This window comes from Opisthocomus hoazin, chromosome 14 (genome assembly GCF_030867145.1).
Source record: "Opisthocomus hoazin isolate bOpiHoa1 chromosome 14, bOpiHoa1.hap1, whole genome shotgun sequence".
In the NCBI taxonomy this organism is placed as follows: domain Eukaryota; kingdom Metazoa; phylum Chordata; class Aves; order Opisthocomiformes; family Opisthocomidae; genus Opisthocomus; species Opisthocomus hoazin.
In genome coordinates, this window is record NC_134427.1 from 11,041,525 (window position 1) to 11,062,475 (window position 20,951).

At 43.5% G+C, this 20,951-nt stretch overlaps 2 protein-coding genes and 1 pseudogene across 2 annotated transcripts in view; 1 reads left to right on the forward strand and 2 right to left on the reverse strand.

Moving 5' to 3' along the window:
- Positions 1-12,438, reverse strand: part of TEX11 (testis expressed 11) — a 34,353-nt gene extending 21,915 nt beyond the window's left edge. The window contains 10 exon segments of the mRNA XM_075435266.1: positions 1,237-1,332; positions 2,157-2,214; positions 3,690-3,775; positions 6,252-6,332; positions 7,836-7,955; positions 8,038-8,118; positions 8,569-8,648; positions 9,873-9,957; positions 11,988-12,196; positions 12,261-12,438. Of these exon segments, the coding sequence (XP_075291381.1) occupies positions 1,237-1,332; positions 2,157-2,214; positions 3,690-3,775; positions 6,252-6,332; positions 7,836-7,955; positions 8,038-8,118; positions 8,569-8,648; positions 9,873-9,957; positions 11,988-12,196; positions 12,261-12,438 (1,074 nt within the window).
- A 41-nt stretch (positions 12,439-12,479) lies between these two features.
- On the forward strand, positions 12,480-16,364 carry LOC104335748 (nuclear cap-binding protein subunit 2). The gene is made up of 4 exons (XM_075435791.1): positions 12,480-12,684; positions 12,893-13,074; positions 13,906-14,044; positions 14,724-16,364. Exons 1-4 carry the CDS (start codon positions 12,598-12,600, stop codon positions 14,820-14,822), a joined length of 507 nt encoding a protein of 168 aa, XP_075291906.1. The 5' UTR covers positions 12,480-12,597; the 3' UTR covers positions 14,823-16,364.
- A 2,374-nt stretch (positions 16,365-18,738) lies between these two features.
- LOC104335749 (serine protease 23-like) lies at positions 18,739-20,620 on the reverse strand (annotated as a pseudogene).
- Between the last annotated feature and the right edge of the window lie 331 nt (positions 20,621-20,951).

A 20,951-nucleotide genomic window follows, 5' to 3' on the forward strand; every position in this document is an offset into this window, starting at 1 on the left:
AAAAGACCTATCAGTGACCTTGAGTGTTGTAGTAATAATTATAAACATGGGCCTTTTTCTGCATTCCATTCCTACTGTTAGCTCAGTAAAACTATAAACATCAGGTGTTCTCAGCTTTGGAGCAGACACTGTCTGAAAAATATGCAGCCCACTCCACAAAAAACAGTTACTTTGAAAAACCTAGCTGTAAGGAAAATTCAGTAAAAGACAATTGGTTCTGTTCTAACCAAAATGAAGACAAAAGGTTTTGTGAAAGTAGATACAATAAAAACTGCAAAGGGCTTGGATACTGTGGTAGCATGTTATTTGAATGATTAAAATACACTGCCTTTTATCCTGATCTCATGAGCATGTGCATTATCATCTGTCTGAAAGTTTTCACAGCACGTAGAAAACTGAATTTGAGCTTTCATTTACAACAGGATTTTATACTTAAAACTTGTTTTGTACGAAACAGATAACAGAAATTTTTAAATGGTCAATCGAAGACAAATAAAAATTTTTCAAATTTCAGTTATTCTAACTAACCTGAAAAGACAGAAGCACAAAATTAATTCAAGTCTTTATATGGGAAACGGAATCTGTACAAGAGCAAGAGACCTAACTGTAGTGACTGCTTAGAGATATGAACTTTCTTCAGGGTAGCTGTTATGTTTATGCAGCTCATTTTTCAGGTTCCAGAAGAAATACGGTGATGTTAGTAAAGTGCAATAGCTAAATTAATCATTTGAAATAAGACTGATGTAGTATGGCTACATAGCTTTCAAAACTGAACTCTGGAGCTTGCTCAAATATTTGGACAGATAATGAAATGAGGACTCAAAATGTAGTATGGACATACCCATCATAACCCAAAGCAGGACAAAATGTCTCATGCATAAAAAGTCAGCTGCTATAAATCTCACATGGACCACACTGTAGTTTATTCTGTTTGTACAAGTTTTCACAAACACATGCCAGAGAAATTTTAGCCATATCATTATCAAAGGACCTCACTGTTAACAGACATGAGGCAGCAAGACAGCTCTATACATCTACATACAAAGAAGTGTTTCTCTATAAAAAAAATGGGAACATCAAAACATACTTATGAGTATGAAAACCAAAGCAAAGAAAATGCACCTCCATCTGAGGTCAAGGGCAACACACCAGTGATTAATATGGTCCATATTATTATGTTAATAAATGCCTGAGCTTTGACTATTGCACACCATAAATACAGTAACACATTACTACCTGATTTGCCAAGTTTATAGCTTTCAAAGCCTTGTCAAGATACAGAGTGCAATTCCACTCAAAATATGCTGTAGCTAATAATCGCAGCACTTTAGCCTGGAAAGAAAGACAAATCAGAAATTTAAATGCCACCTGAAGAGCAGGAAAAAAAATAGCCACACATGAACACACAAATGAATAGAAAAGACTTAAAATTTAAGGTCATAAAAAAATCAAAGCTCTTTGAGTCAAAAGAATGCCTGCCTTGCATCAGAGATACAAAACAATTGCCCAGTTCTGAAGCGTATCCAGCTTTCACCACTGCAACTCCCACAGGACATGAATCAACTAGAGTACAGAGAACAGAAGGGTAGCAAGGAAAATCAGAGATCTGGGAAAAACAGAATGAAAGAAGAAACTGAAGGAACAGGAGGTCTACACTTCACTGAGAGAAAAAAAAAATAACAAAAAGACATATATGATAATGGCCTTCAAATACATAAATGATTTATACAAAGAGGAAGGTATTAAAATCTTCTCCATATCCACTCTGGATATTGAAAGGAGTAATAGGCTTATGAATGAGACAGACAAACATCTATCAGAAATGACACAGAGGTAACTGATGATGCCTTCAAAGAAGAGGGAGAAGATAGAAGAGATGGCTTTTCAGGGTCTACTTCAGCCCTACTTTCTACAATTTAGTATCTGTGAAACAGTAGATTCAAAATGTGATTTAAGGGCACCCATTGGTGACTGAACTCTCAGACTGACACGCGTAGCAACTGGCCTTGCAACTCTGCCAAACTTCACAGCAGACAGTACTAAAGAAGAAGCTGAAGAACCGCTGGTCAGGTCTGGCACAGTAGAGGGAGATGATACAGTGGAGTCAGGTTAACAAAATCCTCCTATTTGTACATAGCAATTTCTCTATTTCTTACCTGCATTTCTTTGCCAATAGAATATTTCACGTCCATCTTCCCAATGTCATAACTCTGGCTATCAGTGATAAAAGAAAGGTAGAATTAAATGGGATGGCAGAGATAAATTCAGCCAGTCTTCTGCTATGCGCAACATTCCTATCCTTTCCCACTTCTTAACCAGTTAAAAACCACATAAAACACACAAACTAATCTCAGTACTCATTCTTACTAGAGAACAGAAAATTTTGTTTTCTTTCAAATCCTCACATTAAAAATTCTACTCAATCACTTTCTTTAACCTGTTGCACCATCTTCTGTAACATCTTCTCTTCAAATATTTCAGTAGGTTTTATCAGTTTTAACCATAGGGGTTTTGAAGAAGGAAGTGTTCTCATTCTCACCTGACGTCATACGCAAGAGTTATATATGACCTGGTCTCAATATTACAGCAAATCAATAGCAGAGACAGAAACAGAACCTGGGAGTCATGATTCCTCATTCTTTTTCTAAAAGTTAAATGACAGCACAAAGGACCACCCAGGAGAAGACACAGTGGTAATTCCACAAAACGAGATTCGATTGCAAATGCTGTGAATGAAGAACTGTTAAAAAGAAAAACAATGACTGGGCTTTTGTTTCCTAATTTAATATATTCTCAGTACAGGGAAATCTTCTCCCACCAGATGGGGCTACATCTCCTTCTCCAGATAATTATTTGCACTTTGCAAAGGTTTATGTCCTCAAATTTTGTCATCAGGACTCATTCTTTAACTTTCCACAAGAATAAAATACAAAATAATCTCCAAAGCACTAGCTGTAATTAATTCTAAGCATTTCTACAAATCCTCTTTTATTACATATGTGACCGTAATTATTTCGCTTTTGTTATGTTGACATTCATTTTCTTCTGACTGTTTAAAAGAAAAAGAACAAGAAGAAATAAAAAACAAATTTTCTGAGCTGAGGCTGTGACCTTGGCATGAGGATACTCCTCTTCATAACCAACATTTTGTTCCTTAGTAGTACCACATTATTTATTTGAAGCCTACCCAAACCATCTCTACTCCTTTTTCACCTGGATTTTTGCATCTTTCATCAGCCAGGGACTTGCTCTCAATGAAGCACCTCCTTTATGAGAAATACAAATATTGTTTAAAACAATTCCATTTAAAATAAGTCAGAAGAATTCTGCTACTCTTTTCCAAAGCTTTCAATCCATCCCATATCATTTATGAATGGCACAAGAATTGGGAACAGTCTCTTCATAAATATAATCTCTTTGGAAGACGTGTTAGGTAAAAAATTTACAAGAACCATGGAAAGACAACTTTCATTCTAATGACATAAAAATCGATGTGGAAATCAGACATAAATGATAGGCAGCAGAGTAAGACAGTCACTACTTATCCGCTCAGCTAATTTGGTTCAGCTAAAATCTTCTAGTCTCAGATTTTAAATTAAAAGTCTATTTTCTCTTGCTCCCTCGTCTCCTTCACACATATTTTTACATCTCAAAAACAGGATTTTATTTTGTTTGCCTTTGCACATTACCTGAGCCAGAAGGAGCTCTCTTCATACCTCTTCCATTCATAGGTTTCCACTCCAAAATTGTAACAGAGGATTGACAGGTAACAGGTCTGCAATAAAAGACTCCTGTTTCTATAATGTTGTTGTAGAAACATCATTAGATCTATGGCACTCCAGTCTCAGGTTCTTTCAAATGCATTTTACTTTAAAAGTATATGCATTGTTATCACTTCTGACCTTATGCAAGGGGATACTGAATGTGACTAAAATGGAAACATAATTGTGCGGGAGAGTGAAGCATCTACCTCACATGAGGTAGAATAGTTCATCAAGAAATCACACTGAAAGCACTAGAACTGTTTGAAGTAAACAATAAAAAACAAAACTTGAGAGGAAAAACTGAAGTATTACAACTTCATTTTTAAAAATAAGTACAAAAAAGGTTTACAAAAAATATTTAAGTGAAGAGGACTCTACCTATTCCATGACAGGCTTCTTCCCAGCATGTCTCTCTGGGGTTAAAAAATGATCATCCACATTACAAGTTTTAGGAGAAAACTGGTTTTGAATGCTTGGTTATTCAGAGCACTGCTTCTTTGTGCGTTATCAGTCAGCCCTGACAACATCTGTTCATAACAGCTTGTCTTTCCATCGAAATGTTTTGCAGCTGTCACATCGTCCAAAGAAGCGACAGAAAAGTCATTTTATATGCTAACAGGCTGCCAATGTTTACATCCATTTTGCCTCTGCAGTAACGTTCTTTTCCAAGTATAAGTGATACTTCTTGCAAGTGACTACAGATTTCAAATCCTTGGGCAAGAATGAGAGAGGTAGCACAACATCTTGCTTCAAATTTATTGTTTATCTCCTTGTAATCCAGGGATAAAAGTACAGATTCAGTATGCATGAACAAAAAAAAATTATCGCTCTCAGATGTGACATGCTTATTTTTCATAAGTTCATTTGTGAACATTTTAACTCCAGAAGAGAAAGTTTACTGTATTGACAGGGTTTCATGCAAAGTGTTTAGCATAATGCTGTAGGCACACTGTGGCATACCGCAGTCATTTAATTGCATGATGGAAAAGAAGTATTTCAAAGGATAATTAAAATACTGTTTCAGTGAATGCCTGTGCTCCAGGCATCAAGCGTAATGCTAAATATCCCCATAAACCTGGCACCTCTCTGAACAACAAGCGATTGGAACAATTCTGGCATTTCACCCTGCAGGGCAAGAGTTCCTAACTATGGCTCACAGACCACTGATGATCCACAAGCTGCAAATCCTCTGCAGCTGATCTGTGGTACCGTACATTACCAGAACACAACTGTCTCCTTGTGATATCCTGCAAGTGCTCTCTGGTACAATGGGAGCCCAGAAGACTTAAGGACTGACAGCTATCTAGCAGTCCAAGAGTTTCAAAATCACTCAGCAATCACTAGCTCTTTTCTTTTTTCTCATTGTTTAAATACCACTCTTTAAACCAGAATTAAATGGTCTCTCTCATGCTCAGAAACCTTTTCCTTGTCCGCATCAGTGCTCCTGGTTTGTGAAGAACATTCATCACAAGAAGTTATTATTTAACAGCAGAGTTTAAGCGGAAAGCCTGAAATTCATTTAACACAAAATGAAAAAGATCCCAGTGAGCATTTTCAACAATTCACGGTGAGAAGCTCTGCTCTTGTGATTCAAATCAAAGCTAGACTCCTTCAACTGACTTAAGTCACTCAGATGCATTGAACAAGGCCTGCAGAATGCAAAAAAACAATTTGAAATTGTCTGGAGTTTAATTGGTTAAAAACCCAATTAAACTCCAACCGTATCTCCCGTATTTGCCTTTCAGAAATTCACATCTACCCCTTCGAATTTTATTACCACAGAGACAGGAATAAAATGTTTCATAAATATTGGGTAAACATTAAAGTAAGCAAACAAAAATAAACGTGGGGAAGTTTATTCTGATATTACACTTTTACCTTTGCAAACAAAGAACTAGTCTGCATAGGCTAGAGTTTATTTTCTCTGGGCATTGCTCTGTGATGCAAGAACTACAAAAAACATGGTTTAGCACAATGGGAAGCCTCCATACACAGCCCTACAGCTTCATGAAGATGAAGATTAGTACTGAGGGCAGAGACAGGCTTGCATATCAAAAACTGTGTAAATCAGCTCTTCTCTTGTCCCATCTGCCTTCAGGCAAAAGTTCACATGGGTACAAGTGAAGAAGCACACACAAGATCAAGATGTAAAATGCAACTGGTTCTGTAGAAGACTAGGTGGCATATTCAACTCAGAAATCTCTTTGTCTTGCTTGCTGATTTGTCTTCTCTCATTCCTTAGGAAGAGTTTATCATTCTATTTCTAATAATAAACTATGAGAAACAAGAAAATAAAATAACAAGAAAAAACCTGCTGTTTTCATAGAAAATTTTTAGTCAGAAAATCTCAAAGAAGCAACCACTGAAGAGATACACAGGTCAGAGTACTTTTCAAAATGTTATATGGCATATGTCATTCTTTAACATACAGACAAGAAAGCAGATTTTCAAAGTTTGGAATGATAAAGAAGGGATGATTTCACTTACCTCTTTTGGCAATTTCATCAACATATCTTTGCAGCGCTGCACACACATCACTGCTTTCTGAAAATCCCCTTGAGCAACTGCCTAAGAACGCAGTAGAGCATGCCAACAAACTGTTAGTGAGCAACTTGTCTTTAAAATTCATTAAAAGACTGACACTCTAAATAGGACTTGGGTTTTTCACATTCAGTACATCTAGGTTTGGGATCAGATATCCGTCCTTACAGTGCTAGGATAATTCTGTATATTTCTATATCTTGCCAGCTAGAAGACACTCAGAAATACACCGCAGTCCTTAGGTAGTGTGAAAAGGCCAGATGCATGGGACAACTTCATTTAGATGTTAAGATCATACAACAGTTCAGCAAATCTTAAACAACCTCTCCAAAAATTTCAGGTCCTCTTTTGTCTCCACGATCAAATTAAAAATTTTGGCCAGTGTTTTGGTCTGTTTAGAGAAGCTCTTGAGAATTTTGGAGATAGTACTCCCCTTCTAGATACTGAAGTTAGCGGTGTTACCAACAAATGCAGGCAACTACATTTTCTCGTATTTGCATTCTTATGCCTGTAACAGTCTGCAGCAGTGATAAAATACTCAGAAACTTCAGTCAGGCACAACAATACCTCACAAAACTTAGAATTTCTAAATGACATGCTTCAAATTATTGTAATTTGTGTTGTTGATCCCCTAGAAAACCTTCAGCACTTTTTCAGACTTCTCTCATATTGCGTGAGACTTTTTTTTTTTTATAAATATCACCATGGTTCTTACCTCACTCTACGATGACAGAGAGTGAGACTTTAAAGAAAATAGCAAATGCCATGGAATCACTATTTTCAGATCTTGTAATTTTATCATGATTCTACCACTGCTTAAAGCCTTTATATGTGGAAAGCAGCATGTAAGAGGTCACAGAAGAGAGGGTATTCATGTATAGAAAGATCTCTGTTGGACAGCATATAATCTTAATAGCTTTGATGATGGTTCATGAGTTTGCAGAGTCATGAAAGTTGTAAGCTACAGAAGACTCTGCACACATGGCTTATTGTGTCTACTTGTTAGATACAAACCTTGGCTATCTGCATCCATGACGAATGCTATCTTCATATCCTTTCAATCAGCCTAGCTGCACATATTAGCACAGTATGATGTGCATTCCAAAGTGACTAGTCTTGCAGTGCACATTCATTACACGAATGCCATTTGGGGGACCCAGGCCCTACACCAGTCCTATCCCCCTTCTTCAGTGAAGCAGAGGACACCTTTGGAACTCACACCTCTATGATTCAGAAAGGCAGCTTTTTGTTTTCTAAACAGCCATGCTAGCCAAATCACAGAGGAACAGATCTGAACTAGAAGATATAAACACCACAGCAGAAATTACAGCGATAAATTAGGCAAATTAAAAATCATTAAATGATTGCAACACTGAATGCAAACATGAGATCCGCTATCTTACTTCTAAGTGAAGGAAATATATCCCTCAGCAAGTCTTCAATGCCAAGCATTCATACATCTAATAACTTGCTCAGAGTTTCCCTTTATACCCCCAGTGACTTATAAGGAAAACTGGGAAGAACACATACTGATTCAGCCTGATAAGAGAGTACTTTGAAGAGGCTCTTCTCCACATCAGCTTTGTGCACATGAATATCTGCTTCACCATCGCTCCCCTTAAGTAACTTTGCATACAGTTTTTCTATACTCTGGAAAACAAAGCATAGGCATCACCCATGGAACTTACAGATAGGTGTGTTTATAAGAAATTAAAACTGGAAAAGAACTTACACTCATGGCAATATCTAGAAATCCATCAGCAAGGTCAGCTTGTCCAATATCTATCCATCCTTTCGCAGTTTTCATAGACATCTGAAGGAGAAAATGACAAGTGCTTTGTGAAAAAGAAAGAAAATGTTAGATCTCATCAATGCACATATCTAATGTAGGAGAGGGGTACTTCAGTTCTTCAATTTCTGACAAGTGCCTCTCATGTCTGAATGAAGTCCTTAACACTTAGATGCAGCACAAGACTTTGGTGCCCTACTAGACAATATTGTATGATACTGAAATAAATGAATATGCTGCTCATATAACATTTTACCATATGACAAAGATGTGATGCTAACTGCACTGTCCAGAAATTCCTAACCACACTGGCTCAGGAGGGTACCCCTGTGATGGCACAGGTCTCCCTTCAGTGCGTATATTCCCCAGAGCTACAGGTACGTTTCACTCCCTTTCCAAAGCAACTGAAATAGGGTTTGAAGGTTTCCTTTGGTAACCAACTGTACTTTATTGCTCACCCACCACAAGCCTTACCAAAATCTGTCTTCTAATAGTTCCTTCTGGAGGATCACTGCCTTCACTAAGGCACACCAGTCTGCAAGCAACAAACCGAACTGCAAGAAAACAGGGCACACATTCACAAGTTCCCTTTTCTCTTTTTTATTTTTTCCCCAGAAAGTCAAGCCCTGCCATATGTGAAAGAGTGCTTGTCATTTTAAATTACATGAGAGAAATATTTGAAAGCTTCAGGAGTCAAAGCAGTCTGAATTTTAGCCAAGCCGCTTAAAACTGCTTTTTAGGCAGTAAGGAAAAAAAAAAAAAAAAGACAAAAGACAGATATTCTCATCAAAATGTCTATTAAACACTTTAGAGAGAGTTTAAGTTAAATACAGGGTATTCAAAGACTTAATTACATTGCAGGTGCTTACAGTAATGTGTCTTGAGAGCCTCAAAATAGCCCTCAGCAAAATAGGGAAATTAAGTTTAATAATCTTTACATTTTCAAAGTAAAAAGCAAAAACACTTTCAAGCCTTTCTCATTCATCAAGGATGGAAAAGACACCACCCGATGTATTTAAAATAGCCTCTCCCTGGCCCTTCAGCTGTGATACAAGATCTGAGAACATTACAATCTACAATTACTACTTATTTTGGGTAAATTTACCCTTTTCCCTTTACCTGATATAATTTATATGATGCAGATTATACATAATTTTGACTATAATCCCTCAAGACAAAAATCTAGGCCAGATATTGTAATGCTGCAGAACCACATAAAGAACAGGCTGAGGGAAAAGACCAAACGCTCACTTCTGTTTTCCCCCAGCACTGCTCCTGGCTGCAAGCAAACCCACCAGCTGTCTCCCTGGCTAAAGCAGGGAAGTAAAAAGACGATTTAGAGTTTTTCTGTAGATAAACATTGAGGAGATAGTTACATTAAAGAAACAATCTCACTTGATATAAATTAAGTGAACAACAGCCTAAAATTTACATCTATGTTAATTCCATATATTTTCAGATTAAAACTAAGCAGTAGCAACAAAAATTGCAGCTTCCTTTGGTCACATCAGCTCTTTACTGATGCTCTGGAACAGAAAGGGGGAGTGATAAGAATGCCTACGCTGATTCTATGTCACAAGGAGATCACTATTACACCAGGATGCTCCCTCCTGAACTGTTTATACAAGCCCAGCTGTGCATTTTCTTCTGTCTACGCCCTACCTGCAAAGATCCAGACAAACCTACACCACTATGCATATCCCTGTCAGCAGAGACTTTTTCCTTTTCATGCTGCAGCACACAAAATACAGTTAGGAAGGTACAGAACACATACGTACGTTTAGCTCTCTGCTCATCATTGATAACAGAACCTGTGTGTTTGGTCACAGCCCAGTTCCATAGGTTTATTGCATCCTCTTCAACCTGAATAGGAGAATTGCATTAGATTTAATTTTGTCCTGGATTTGGGTCATATTGAAATTTACTACTGGAAAAGGAACCATCCTCCATGTGTACCACTGTAACGACCTGTCCACATGCTTGTGCAACTTCCTTTTACATTGGAGTCAAAGGTGTGAGTTTTCCATGAAACTGTTACATCATCCCACAGGGAGATCTGGGCTAGTGACCTGAAAACAAGCATGCTGAATGGACCACATAGCACTTCTTCAGCTGAAAGTATGGATCCTTCTTTTCTATAGATCCATCATTTCACAAGAATTATAAGCAGTTGGGAGGAAGCACATACTCTTTTTGTAAGCGTATTTCATATGATGTGTTCAGTCTTAGAAGAGACTATTTCACATCTTCTAAAAACATGAGATCACTTCTAAGATGAAGCAAGATAAGAAAGAACACGACTGTGTAAATCCAAGGCTGACAAGACCTGAAACTAAAAGAACTAATTAACCATATGACCAACAGCACATACAGGTCACATCATCCATCAGTGTCTTCAGCTTCAATGTGAATTATGCATAATAGCTAATTCTGTAAGTGAAGTGGTGGACTTCAGAAACATTCAAATATGTTCCTAAACAAATCCCACTGATCTGTCATATCACTGAAATGTTCTAACCTATGTTTCTATCAAGTCATTTTCCAAACTTAGCAAAATGTGACCTCACTTACCCTATCCATCTGCAACGAAGTTTTCTCACAAACACTCACAGACATAAAATTTGTGCAATAGCACATCACCATGTCCAAAATACAGCTGATTCACTAGCAGCTTTCAGAATGCATTATGTACATTCTAAACAGATGCTGCAAAATTTGAAGGGATTGGAAAAGAGCTGCAAGAACTATATCAGGTTTGAAAACATATCTATAGTAAGGCTTCACCTTTTTTGCCTATCAAAAAGAAAACAAAGTAGTCTATTTTAAATATCTACATCAAAAAACTTCTGGTATTAGCAAACAAACAACAAAGGCTACTGACTATATACTCTTGTTCAAAAAATGATGCAGACAATAAGCTCTTTTAACAACCCACCTTGAAGTGTTGCACTTGCCATCACTTCAAATCCTAGTTTCCATGGCATACCCTGCCTACAAATACACTCTTGCCTAAAGAGGAGACATTTTATGGCCCCTTTTATTGAAGAGATCAGATTACAAGTTAATGATTTCTCCTTTTCTTAAAAATAATTTAGCCCAACTGATTCAGGAAGAACTGAAGTTTTATGCTCTAGTATTTCTTTACAGCCTGCACTAAGCACACTTTGTTGAGACACTTGCTAACCTATCTTGCTCCTTGTCACAAATGTAGGATCTTCAAACCAGTCTTTCTTAAGTGATAATTGCTATGAGTTAAATCCCTCTCCAAAATACAATCTGGGAAGAAAAGGTTGGACAACATCTCAGCTGGTCTTGGTTTTATTTCAGATTCATGTATTACTCATCAGATTTCTCTTTGAAAAAGGTCTTCTAAAGTAGACATTTACTACTTTGTAAGTACTCCTCTAGAACAATACACAAAAGGAAAAAAAAACTAAAAATGGCATTATAAACAACCACCTAATTCACTTCCATAATGTATGAAAATTAGTACTTCCCACTCTAATACCATGTACTGGGTTTACCAGGCAGTTAAAACGACACGCTTGCTGGCGTCCTTCTTCCTCAAGGATCTGCTATCGTTGTCAGAATCCACGCAGGTCCCATGAAGGGACCTCTCCTCGGACCCGGCACCAAACTCTTAATGCATCAGCGCTCTACGCTCACGTTTTTACTTGAAATTGCAATCAGATACTACTAGAAAATTGAAACAGAAACCTTAACATCACTGAGCTACCAGCGAGTTTTCCGATTACGATGCACATTTTTGCGCTTAGGATCAACATTTCATATTGACATTCTCCACTTTATTTTGGACTTTCACGCTACGGAATCAACAGAGGAAAAACCAGACGGCCCTCTTCACACTCCCTGCAGCAGCCGCAGCCACCCACCTGGGCGGGCCCTGAGGCGCACGAACCCCCCGCCGCTTCGGGAGGGCTGGCGCGGGGCTCGCCCTCCGCCGCGCTCCCCGCCGCCTGGAAAAGCTCCTCGGTGAGAGCGGCGATGCGGGACGGGGCCTCCTCCCGCAGCAGCTCCCGCACCAGCCCTGAAAGGCAGAAGGAGAGCGGGGCGCGAGCTGCAGCCTGGCGGCAGACGGCGGCTCTCGGAGGGGAACGAGAGGAACGAGGGGAGGGAGGAAGCCCTCGCCCCGCCGCAGCCGGTACCTCCCACCGCCGCCAATCCCGCGCCCGCCATAGGCGGCGCCGCCCCGCCCACGCACGCTGACGAGCCCGGACGGGAGGCAAATGCGCCTCTGCGCATGCGCGCCGCCCACACGGCGCGCTCTTCGCCGCGGAGCATGCCGGGCCCGGCGCCGCGCTTCCGGTGTCTTCGCGCGCCCATTGGCTGTCCGGCGCTACCGCCCCACCTTCTCGCCCCGAGCGACGGGCGACGGGGCCAATCGGACGACGCGGCGGACCGGCTCCGCTGCCTGCCGCCCGGTGGGCGCCGCGGCGGTTCTGGAAGGATCCCGGGCGCGGGGCCCGGCCGGGCGCAGGCGAGATGTCGGGGCTGCTCCACACCACGCTGAGCGGGCTCAACAGCGACTCTTACTGCGAGATCAGCCAGTACCGCGACCAGCACTTCCGGGTACGGCCGGGACGGAGGCGCGGAGGCGCGGGGGCGCGGGCGGCGGGGCCCGAGGCGGCGCCGGAGGGGAGGGGGCTGCTGCCTGGGCAAGGCCGTGCGAGCAGCCGGCGAGCGGGAGGGCGGGGCGGCGCGAGGGGCCCGCCGGGGCCTGGCGCCGGAAGCGGGGCGGTGGGCGCGCTCACCCCGCTGCCCTCCCCTCTGCCCTCAGGGTAGCAGGCAGCTGCAGGAGAAATCCCTGAAGATTTCCTCCACGCTCTACGTTGGCAACCTGTCCTTCTACACCACCGAGGAGCAGATCCAGGAGCTCTTCTCCAAGTGCGGAGACGTCAAGAGGATTGTCATGGGGCTGGACAAGATCAAGAAGACCCCCTGTGGCTTCTGCTTTGTCGAGTATCCTTTCTGGCTCCCGGTTCCTGTCAACCCACGTGTGGTTGGCACCTTTAGTTCCTCTCTGCACAGCAAGCTTAGCTGTACTGCCGTGGAAGACCTGAAAAGGAGCGACAGTCAAGCGCTTTCTGCCAGGCGCTTCCTTTCCAACCTTGCTACTTCCCCACCACCGCCTTAATTGAGAGACCGGCTGCAGTGGTGCTGTAGGTGAAGAGTGCTACGGCTGCTGTACTTTCTGGAGGTGGCAGAGAGCTCCTTTCATTTCTTAGCTTCTTTAATGATTTTAGGGCCAAAATGAGAACAGTTACAATTGTCAGTCTGAGCTCTCGCGTGGCCAGAGCACATGTTCACTTTCTCACCTTAACTTTACATCTGAGTGAGGTACCAGAATAAGCCATGGCAGTATTCCCAAGCACAGGGTATATGCTTGTACAAGTTGCATCGTGAACTGCCTTTGCAAAGCTCTCCTGTGAGGCCTGCCCCTCTTGTTCAAATTCAGTCAAGTTTCACGTAGTATAAAAAGGTATATTACAGATTTCTTGCCCTTAGCAAGGCTTTAACGTGTTTATTTCATCTAGTTGTGAAATAAGTGATCCAAAGCTGCTACTTGTCTGTGCAGGTACTAACATCAAAGTTCAGAATCCTTTCTGAGTGGGAGCTGGTTTTAGCTTGGATTTAGATGAGCGCAGTTTTTGATCCCATAGAGAAGAGCGGGAAGAGTAGAAAAGGCTGGAGGGCAGGGTTTTTCTGCTTCTCACATACAATAGTTCTCTTTTTTATTTTCCCTGCACCAAACAAAATAGCACCCTTACTTCTCCTTATAGTGTGCTTCAGGTACTACACAAGAGCAGACGCTGAACACGCAATGCGATTTATCAACGGCACACGACTAGATGACCGCATCATTCGAACGGACTGGGATGCCGGGTTCAAGGAGGGGCGACAGTATGGAAGAGGAAAGACTGGCGGACAGGTAAAGGCAATACCAGTCCATAGCTTGAATTTGATCCTCCTAAGACTGTGTACTGCTTGGTTAGTTTTGTCTCATGTGCAACAATGTGTAGATTGTAAAGACCTGATAATAAATTTAGCCATTCCCAGGCTGTTTTGGTAACTTATGCCTGGTGTTAAAAGCTACAAATAGAACTTAAGGCCATTTCTCACTAGGACTGCAGACTTCCCACAACGCAAGCAGAATGTTCCCTAATCCAAGCTAGTACTCTTAAAATGATGCAGAATTTGAATGAAGGGGGACAGCATAGCTGCTAGGCCAATCTCACAACGCAGCCATTTGCCCCAGTGTAAAGGTGAGGTTCCTGTGCAGGTTTCCAGGGTGGAGGAGAGAAAATGTTCTGGAGGCTAAGCCTGACAGTTTGGAGAGCTGGACTGCAAAGCTGAATGGAAATATTTTGGGGTCTACTTTGCTTCTCTTCTGAAGACACCTCAGCCATCAGATACATCTTCATATGTGATTCTCACTACCATTACCACCTTTTTGGTGGATTATTTGAAGAGATTTCAAATGGGTCAAAGAGCTCCTAACCTGAACTTCAATTCTTCACCAGCTGAGCGAGGAGGGGATGATGATTCTGAAGTCTAGCAGGAGACAGGCAGTGCAGGGTACTAATATCTGTGTTACTGCTGTGCCCCAGGTGCGAGATGAATACCGGACAGACTACGATGTGGGAAGAGGTGGCTTTGGCAAGATCATTCAGATGCAGAAGGCAAATCATCAACCTGTGATCTACTAATTGCCTCGTGGGTCCTAGCTCGCAGAGGGCTCTGTCCTTCCAGAGCTAGCCCTGTTCTCACATTTTGGATTGGGGTAGGGAGCGAGATCCAAGTTCCAGCAAAAGGTGACCCTCCTTAGACTGTGGATATACATGTGTTCATTCCCCCTTCCTTCTGGGCTAGAGACGATGGTCTGTGTTGATACAGGGCAACAAGGGGAAATAAAATGGACAGCTCTGCAGGATTCTGGGTAAGAAGAAATGCAGCATGTCACACACGCCTCGTGCTATGACGTACTGTTCACATTGCAGCTAACCAGGTGGCTTCCTCCAAGCTGTGACTGCAGCCATGGTTGCTCTCAAATGGAACTTCTTAAAACCTTACCACCATTGGAGCCCTCCAGGTGCCTGGGCACCTTATGGGGATGCACAAGAGATTCAGGTTTCTAATTTTTACAACCTCATCTGCTTACAGAGCAGTATCACTGTTTGGGTAAGAGAAGTGGAGCAAGGTCTTATCCACTTGGAGGTGCTTGTCTGCCCATCTTGCCCTTGGGTTGGTCAGGGCCTGCAGAGCATTTCTCTTTATGATGCCCCCAGTGCTGCCTGGCTTTTCAGATCCTCACTGTTCGCCGTGATTTTGTTAAAAGTTTCTTTTAATTTTTTAAATAAACAGTTGTATTGGGTCTGGCTGAGATGGAGTTAATTTTGCCCTAGCAGCCCTCGTAATGCTGTGCTTTGTATTTGTAGCTAGAAAGGTGTTGGTAACATCTCGGTGTTTTGGCTGCTGCTGAGCAGTGCTCCACAGCATCAAGGCCGTCTCGCCAGCATTCCCCCCCTCACCCAGTAGGCTGGGGGTGGGCAGGATCTTGGGAGGGGACAGACCCAGGACAGCTGACCCAAACTGACCAAGGGGATATTCCATAAAATATGATGTCTGCTCAGCACTAAAAGCTAAGGGGAGAGGGGGAGCATGTTTGTCTTGTGGAGCAACCACTATGCCTACTGAAGCCCTGCTTCCCAGGAAGTGGCCAGACATCACCTGCTGATGGGAAACAGAATAAATCCTTTGTTTTCCTTTGTTTCTGCATGTGACCTTGCTTTTGCTTTATTAAACTGCCTTTATCTTGTCCTGTGAGTTCTTTTCCATCTTATTTTCTGTCCCTCTGTCCTGCTGAGGAGGGGACTGATAGAGTAGCTTGGTGAACACCTGGTGTCTAGCCAGGGTCAACCCACTACAACAGTGAGTCCTTGTCCTGGGTTCAGCTGGGATAGGGTTAATATTCACAAAAGGCTAGGAGGAGACACAGCCAGGACAGCTGACCCAAACCAGCTAAACAAATGAGGTCTCTGATGGGGTCTCCAATAGCAAGTGACATCATGCTCCATATTTTAACTGGGGGAGCTGACCAGGGGAGGGTGATCGCTGCTTGGGAGCTTGCTGGGCATGTGGTTGTGAGAAAATTGCACTGTGTATTCCTTGCTTTGTATATTCTTTTTATCAGTATTATTGTTGTTATTTTTCTTTTCCTTTGCTGTTCTGTTAAACTGTCTTTATCCTAACCCATGAGTTTTGCCTTTTTCTTCTGATTCTCCTCCCCATCCCACCGTGGGGGAGGAGCGAGCGAGCAGCCACGTGGTTCTTTGTTGCTGGCCAGGGCTAAACCATGACAGTCCTGTACCTGTTGCAGTTTGTGCGTCAAAACCACTCGCTCTATGACACGAAATGTGGGGGAGCATTTCCTGTTGGTGTCCTAGAGCTGCTGTCACTTGCAAACACAAAGATGGACACTAATAGAGCGTACAAGTCTCGCCGTGTTTCTCTTGGCTCCTGTCTTGGTGCTGACTTTTCCTACTCTTCTGTTTTGCCATAGCTGATGGCTGCTGTCAGAAGGCAGTTGCTTATAAAGTGTACAGATGCACTGAATAATATAAGTCCTTATGTTTCACATCAGCAGGTTCTAGGATAACTTTCCCTATCCTGTCACCTGTTCCACAGTCAGGGAGAGCAAAACAAAGGGCCAGTGTGTACTTCAGAGGAAGGAACCAGCAACTCCTTAGCCTGTGTTTATGAGAGGCTTTCTTCCCATTTTAAGAAGACAGTGGCTGACACTCTCTAACCTGTTAGAGACCCTGTTAGGGTCTGAACAAGGGACCAGAGGAGATGAAAACCGTTTCTGATCTGTCCCCAAGAACCGCTCAGTTAGGGCAGGTAATTCCGTTGAACAGGTTAAATTCTGTCTGTAAATTGTGTTTGTACTGTGTAAATAATACCAGCTGCTACCTGCCCAGTAATGTGTAATCATGATTTTTCAGGCATTATCTCATCCAAGACAATAGAAACTGTTGCACACCAACCTGCAGACCAGGCATACAACTGAAATTAGTTTAACACTCACATTAACCCAAAGTCTTGATAACTGAGTGGGAGGAAGTGTTACATTTAGTTTGTTGAAATGTCTCTTACCTGTTTGTTTTGCACATCAGGTTGCTCTGCCTGTACAACTGTGACGGGTCTTGAAGGAACTGTGTGCTTAGTCTTCCGCAGGTTTAAGCAATGACAGCATTGAGATGCCTGTGATGTGGGCTGCCCCTGAGATGGCAGTGAAAAGGAGCAGGACATTGACCTAAGAGCAAAAAATACAAGCAGTCATCCATCCAGCCTGGCAAAGCAGCATCAGCGTGAGGTCGCTTGCAGAGAATATGAATTACAGAAGGAATAATTGCCTGGGCAAACACAGCAGGGAAACAGGAAAACTTAAGGAGGATGGGGAGAGTATCAGCCATGAAACTCTAGGATTAGCGAAGGAATCTCTTGTGTATGAGGTAGCGAAACAAGGCAAGCTTTCAGTTAGCTCCTGGAAGAGCCCAGTGTGGCCTGTTGGACACATCAGTCCTATGTATGTGACAGAACATTCAGAAGTCTGTTCAGTCAGGTGCCTGGGCTGTTCTATGCCCACAGAAGGCATCGGTCCCTATTTTTGCAACGTACTGTGATTTTAGCTCTACACAGATCTCCCAGTCCCACTCACTTCAGTCTGGAGAAAGAGTGTCTCCTTCAGCAAGCCCCAAACCAGGACTAGCAAGCTATGCACTGTTCCTCTTTCAACATAATCTTTGCAAAGAGATTTGTCCTGACTTTTATTCAAATACGTATATTTGCCTAAAAGAATCCACCTCAAATACTACAGCTGCAATACATGTCAGGATCCTTTACTTCTACAGCAATCCCAGACAGAACAAAACAGAGATGAGAAAGTTCACGAGTCGGTAGATGCTCCCAGCTCTCGGCCTGTGCTGCCACGGGTAGGTGCTCACGTGGCACCCTGCTGCATCAGTCAGAAGAGGTGTCTTTGCCAAGAGCATTCCCAAGCATGGTGGCTGCCAGGGTCCCGGAGCAGCCCTGCCTACCCTAGCCGGGCTCCTGGCCATGGCACACTTTGTGACCAAAAGACTCGGCCTCCAGGGATGCCTTTCAGACACTTTCATCAGCACACAAAGGTCCTATTAGGAGAGAAAACCCTTTGTCCTCACATTGCTGGGGCAGTGCCAAGACAGGCAGTGCAGCCAACAGACCGAGAGACCTGATAAGGCCCAAGAGAAATGGGGTACAGCTTAGCAGCAAGCATGTGGCTGCCTCTCCGAGTTGTGAGCAGTTAATGTGCTGGAAGCAGAGGCCACTTTTCCTGGGCAACAGCCAAGCTGTTTCTGTGAAGAATCCTGATGCCAGCACCAACCAAACGAGCTTCAGGCTTCCAGGGGAATAAGGACTTGGACTCCAGTGAGTTTCTGCTGGATCCCTTGTGGTCTGTGGAGTCCCTCTTCCTCCATGATAGAGAACAGAATAAAGCGGAGCAGTTTTTCCAGAAAACGCTGCTCCTACTCAGGCTCCTGGGCCGTGCTCTCACTCAGGAACACCACACTCAGAGCCATCTGCACTGGGGAGGGGAAGAGGCAGGCTGCGGTTCTCATTCAGTGTGGCAGCTTTTAGAGTCCGCTTTGATCCAGTAACAGATATCAGCAAACTTGAGAGCAGTCAGGCGAATGGCAACATTATAGTTGTGGTGCTCCCCAGCCACTTCCAGCCACCCTGAGAAGACCCTGATCACCTTCCTCTCCCATTTGTGTCATAGAGGGTCCCACATTTTGCAATACATCCCAGAGCTGGACTCACCAGGCGTGGCATCACAGTGCTGGTAGATGAGGTGGACCATCTTGTCCTCCACAGAAGCAGCAGAGCAGCTTGCCCAGCCGGTCGCTGTCAAACCCCGAGAAATTAATCCTCTTCCCAGCCATCTCCTCTGCTGCCAGAGCTGCCATCAGCATCATATGCGGGTGCCGGTGAGGCCTGCGCAGCTCCAGAAGGACATAGTCATCTGTGCTGACTGAGTTGGGGCCCCGAATCCAGCCTGTGGGCACCTGCGTGCACTGCACCTGAGCCCAGTGCATCGCCAGCCTGCCCGCTCTGTTGCCAGTGCCTTGCACCGGCATCAGGAAACCCTACTTGATCTTCTCAGGCCCCTTCATGTAGTCTTTGCTGTCGTGAACGGGCAGCGGTGAGGATGTGCCGTTCAGACACCAGCACACCTGTGCAGCCCGCGGTGACCTTGATGGTGGCAGAGAAGGGGTGGTTCATCAGGAAGTGGTTCCTGATGATGGAAAACTGCCTGTCTGCACCATAAATCTGCCACTTGCATCACACATGCCACCTCCGCTGTCTCCTCTCCATGCCACTTGGCCCAGGGGCTCACTTCCACCATGCTGTGGGTGCCATTGGGATACGCTGTCTCATAAGAGAGGTACTCCTGGAAGTCCTGAGGGACCAGGGCCAGGCGCAGGCATCATTGCAGCATGTTGTCAGCTCCAGGACAGGCTGTGACAAGAACTGCCCTTTGGCCAGTTGCAGTGTGGACTGGGGAACAAGAGCGGGAACCGGGTCACAAGCTGCAGCACTGGGAAGAAAGAAGAGCAAGAGAAGAGCAACCACCTGTCATCATGCCAAACCTGCAAAGGCAAAGCAAGGAGAGCATTAAGTCTGTGGGGGAAACAGTGTAACTCGAGACAGAACAGCTCTGTCTCATGGCTCTGAAGGACCAGCGCATCCTGTTCCTTCCTTTGCTGTTCCCACGAGCTAAGCTGTTTTCACACATCCAGCTGCAAAAGATCCTGGAAAACAGCAACCATGAACTGGCATCCGCAAAGCCACAAATCCAAAGCTGATTTGCTCTAGTAACTATGATATTACTGTATAAGGTATTCACTTGAGCAATAAAGGGATTCTGATCGAGCACAGATGGGGGTCCGTGCAGTCACTCACCACAGATGGCACCTGAACGTGGGTACTTGGACATGAAGATATTCAGAACTGAAGATCATTACCAGTGGTGAACCGCAGCTGAGACCAAGGAGAGAGACATATGCACACGTGCACACACACACAAGAGTCATCATCACCCTTTGCTGGACGACTGAGGTGAGCAGCTGCAGAAATTATAAGATGCGACAGTCAGCTATAAGGGAGAAAAAGCTCCATCAAGAGATTTTACAGAGAATTTTGAAAGAACAAGATCTTGCAGTATGAGTTACAAAGTTGGTTAAATTGTTAGTTTGGATAAGAGACTATTGCTCGTGGTACCCTTCCTCAGGTTCATACGATAGCTCGTTGTGGGCAAAGGTGGGGGAGGAATTGAAGACAAAAAAGGACTTGCAGCTTGAAGTCCCTGAGGAAAACATTAGTACTTGGAAAACAGTGTATATAGCTTTAAATGCTCTAAAACCCACAGAAACTATCTTACAAGTGGCTGCTGCCCCTCCTCCATTCTTGCAAAAGCAGGAACAAACCAAGGTGCAGTCTTCTGAAATATTTAGTCCTGCATACGATGAAATTCCTAACCCAACACAGGAAATGTGGGGGGTAGATCCGCCAGAATCTGACAATCCTTTTGATCCCAAGGAAACAGACACTGAGGATGGATCTGATTTATACCTACCACTAACTCTAGTAAAGGTTATGGTAGCCCCTGCCCCTAGAGCAGATGAAATTTTACAGGTGCAGCAAGAGAAATCAACATCGCACATGTCACTTATTAAACCCCTCCTTTTGCTCCTAAACTGCTCCTTTCTGCTCCTGCACACCCCCCCCTTTGGCTC

What these genes read in the sequence shown, in the direction of transcription:
- LOC104335748 (XM_075435791.1), top strand. Translation starts at nt 12,598, where the DNA reads ATGTCGGGGCTGCTCCACACCACGCTGAGCGGGCTCAACAGCGACTCT. An exon ending in ACCGCGACCAGCACTTCCGG is followed by an intron (nt 12,685 to 12,892) that starts GTACGGCCGGGA and finishes CTCTGCCCTCAG; the next exon opens with GGTAGCAGGCAGCTGCAGGA. An exon ending in GAGGAAAGACTGGCGGACAG is followed by an intron (nt 14,045 to 14,723) that starts GTAAAGGCAATA and finishes GCTGTGCCCCAG; the next exon opens with GTGCGAGATGAATACCGGAC.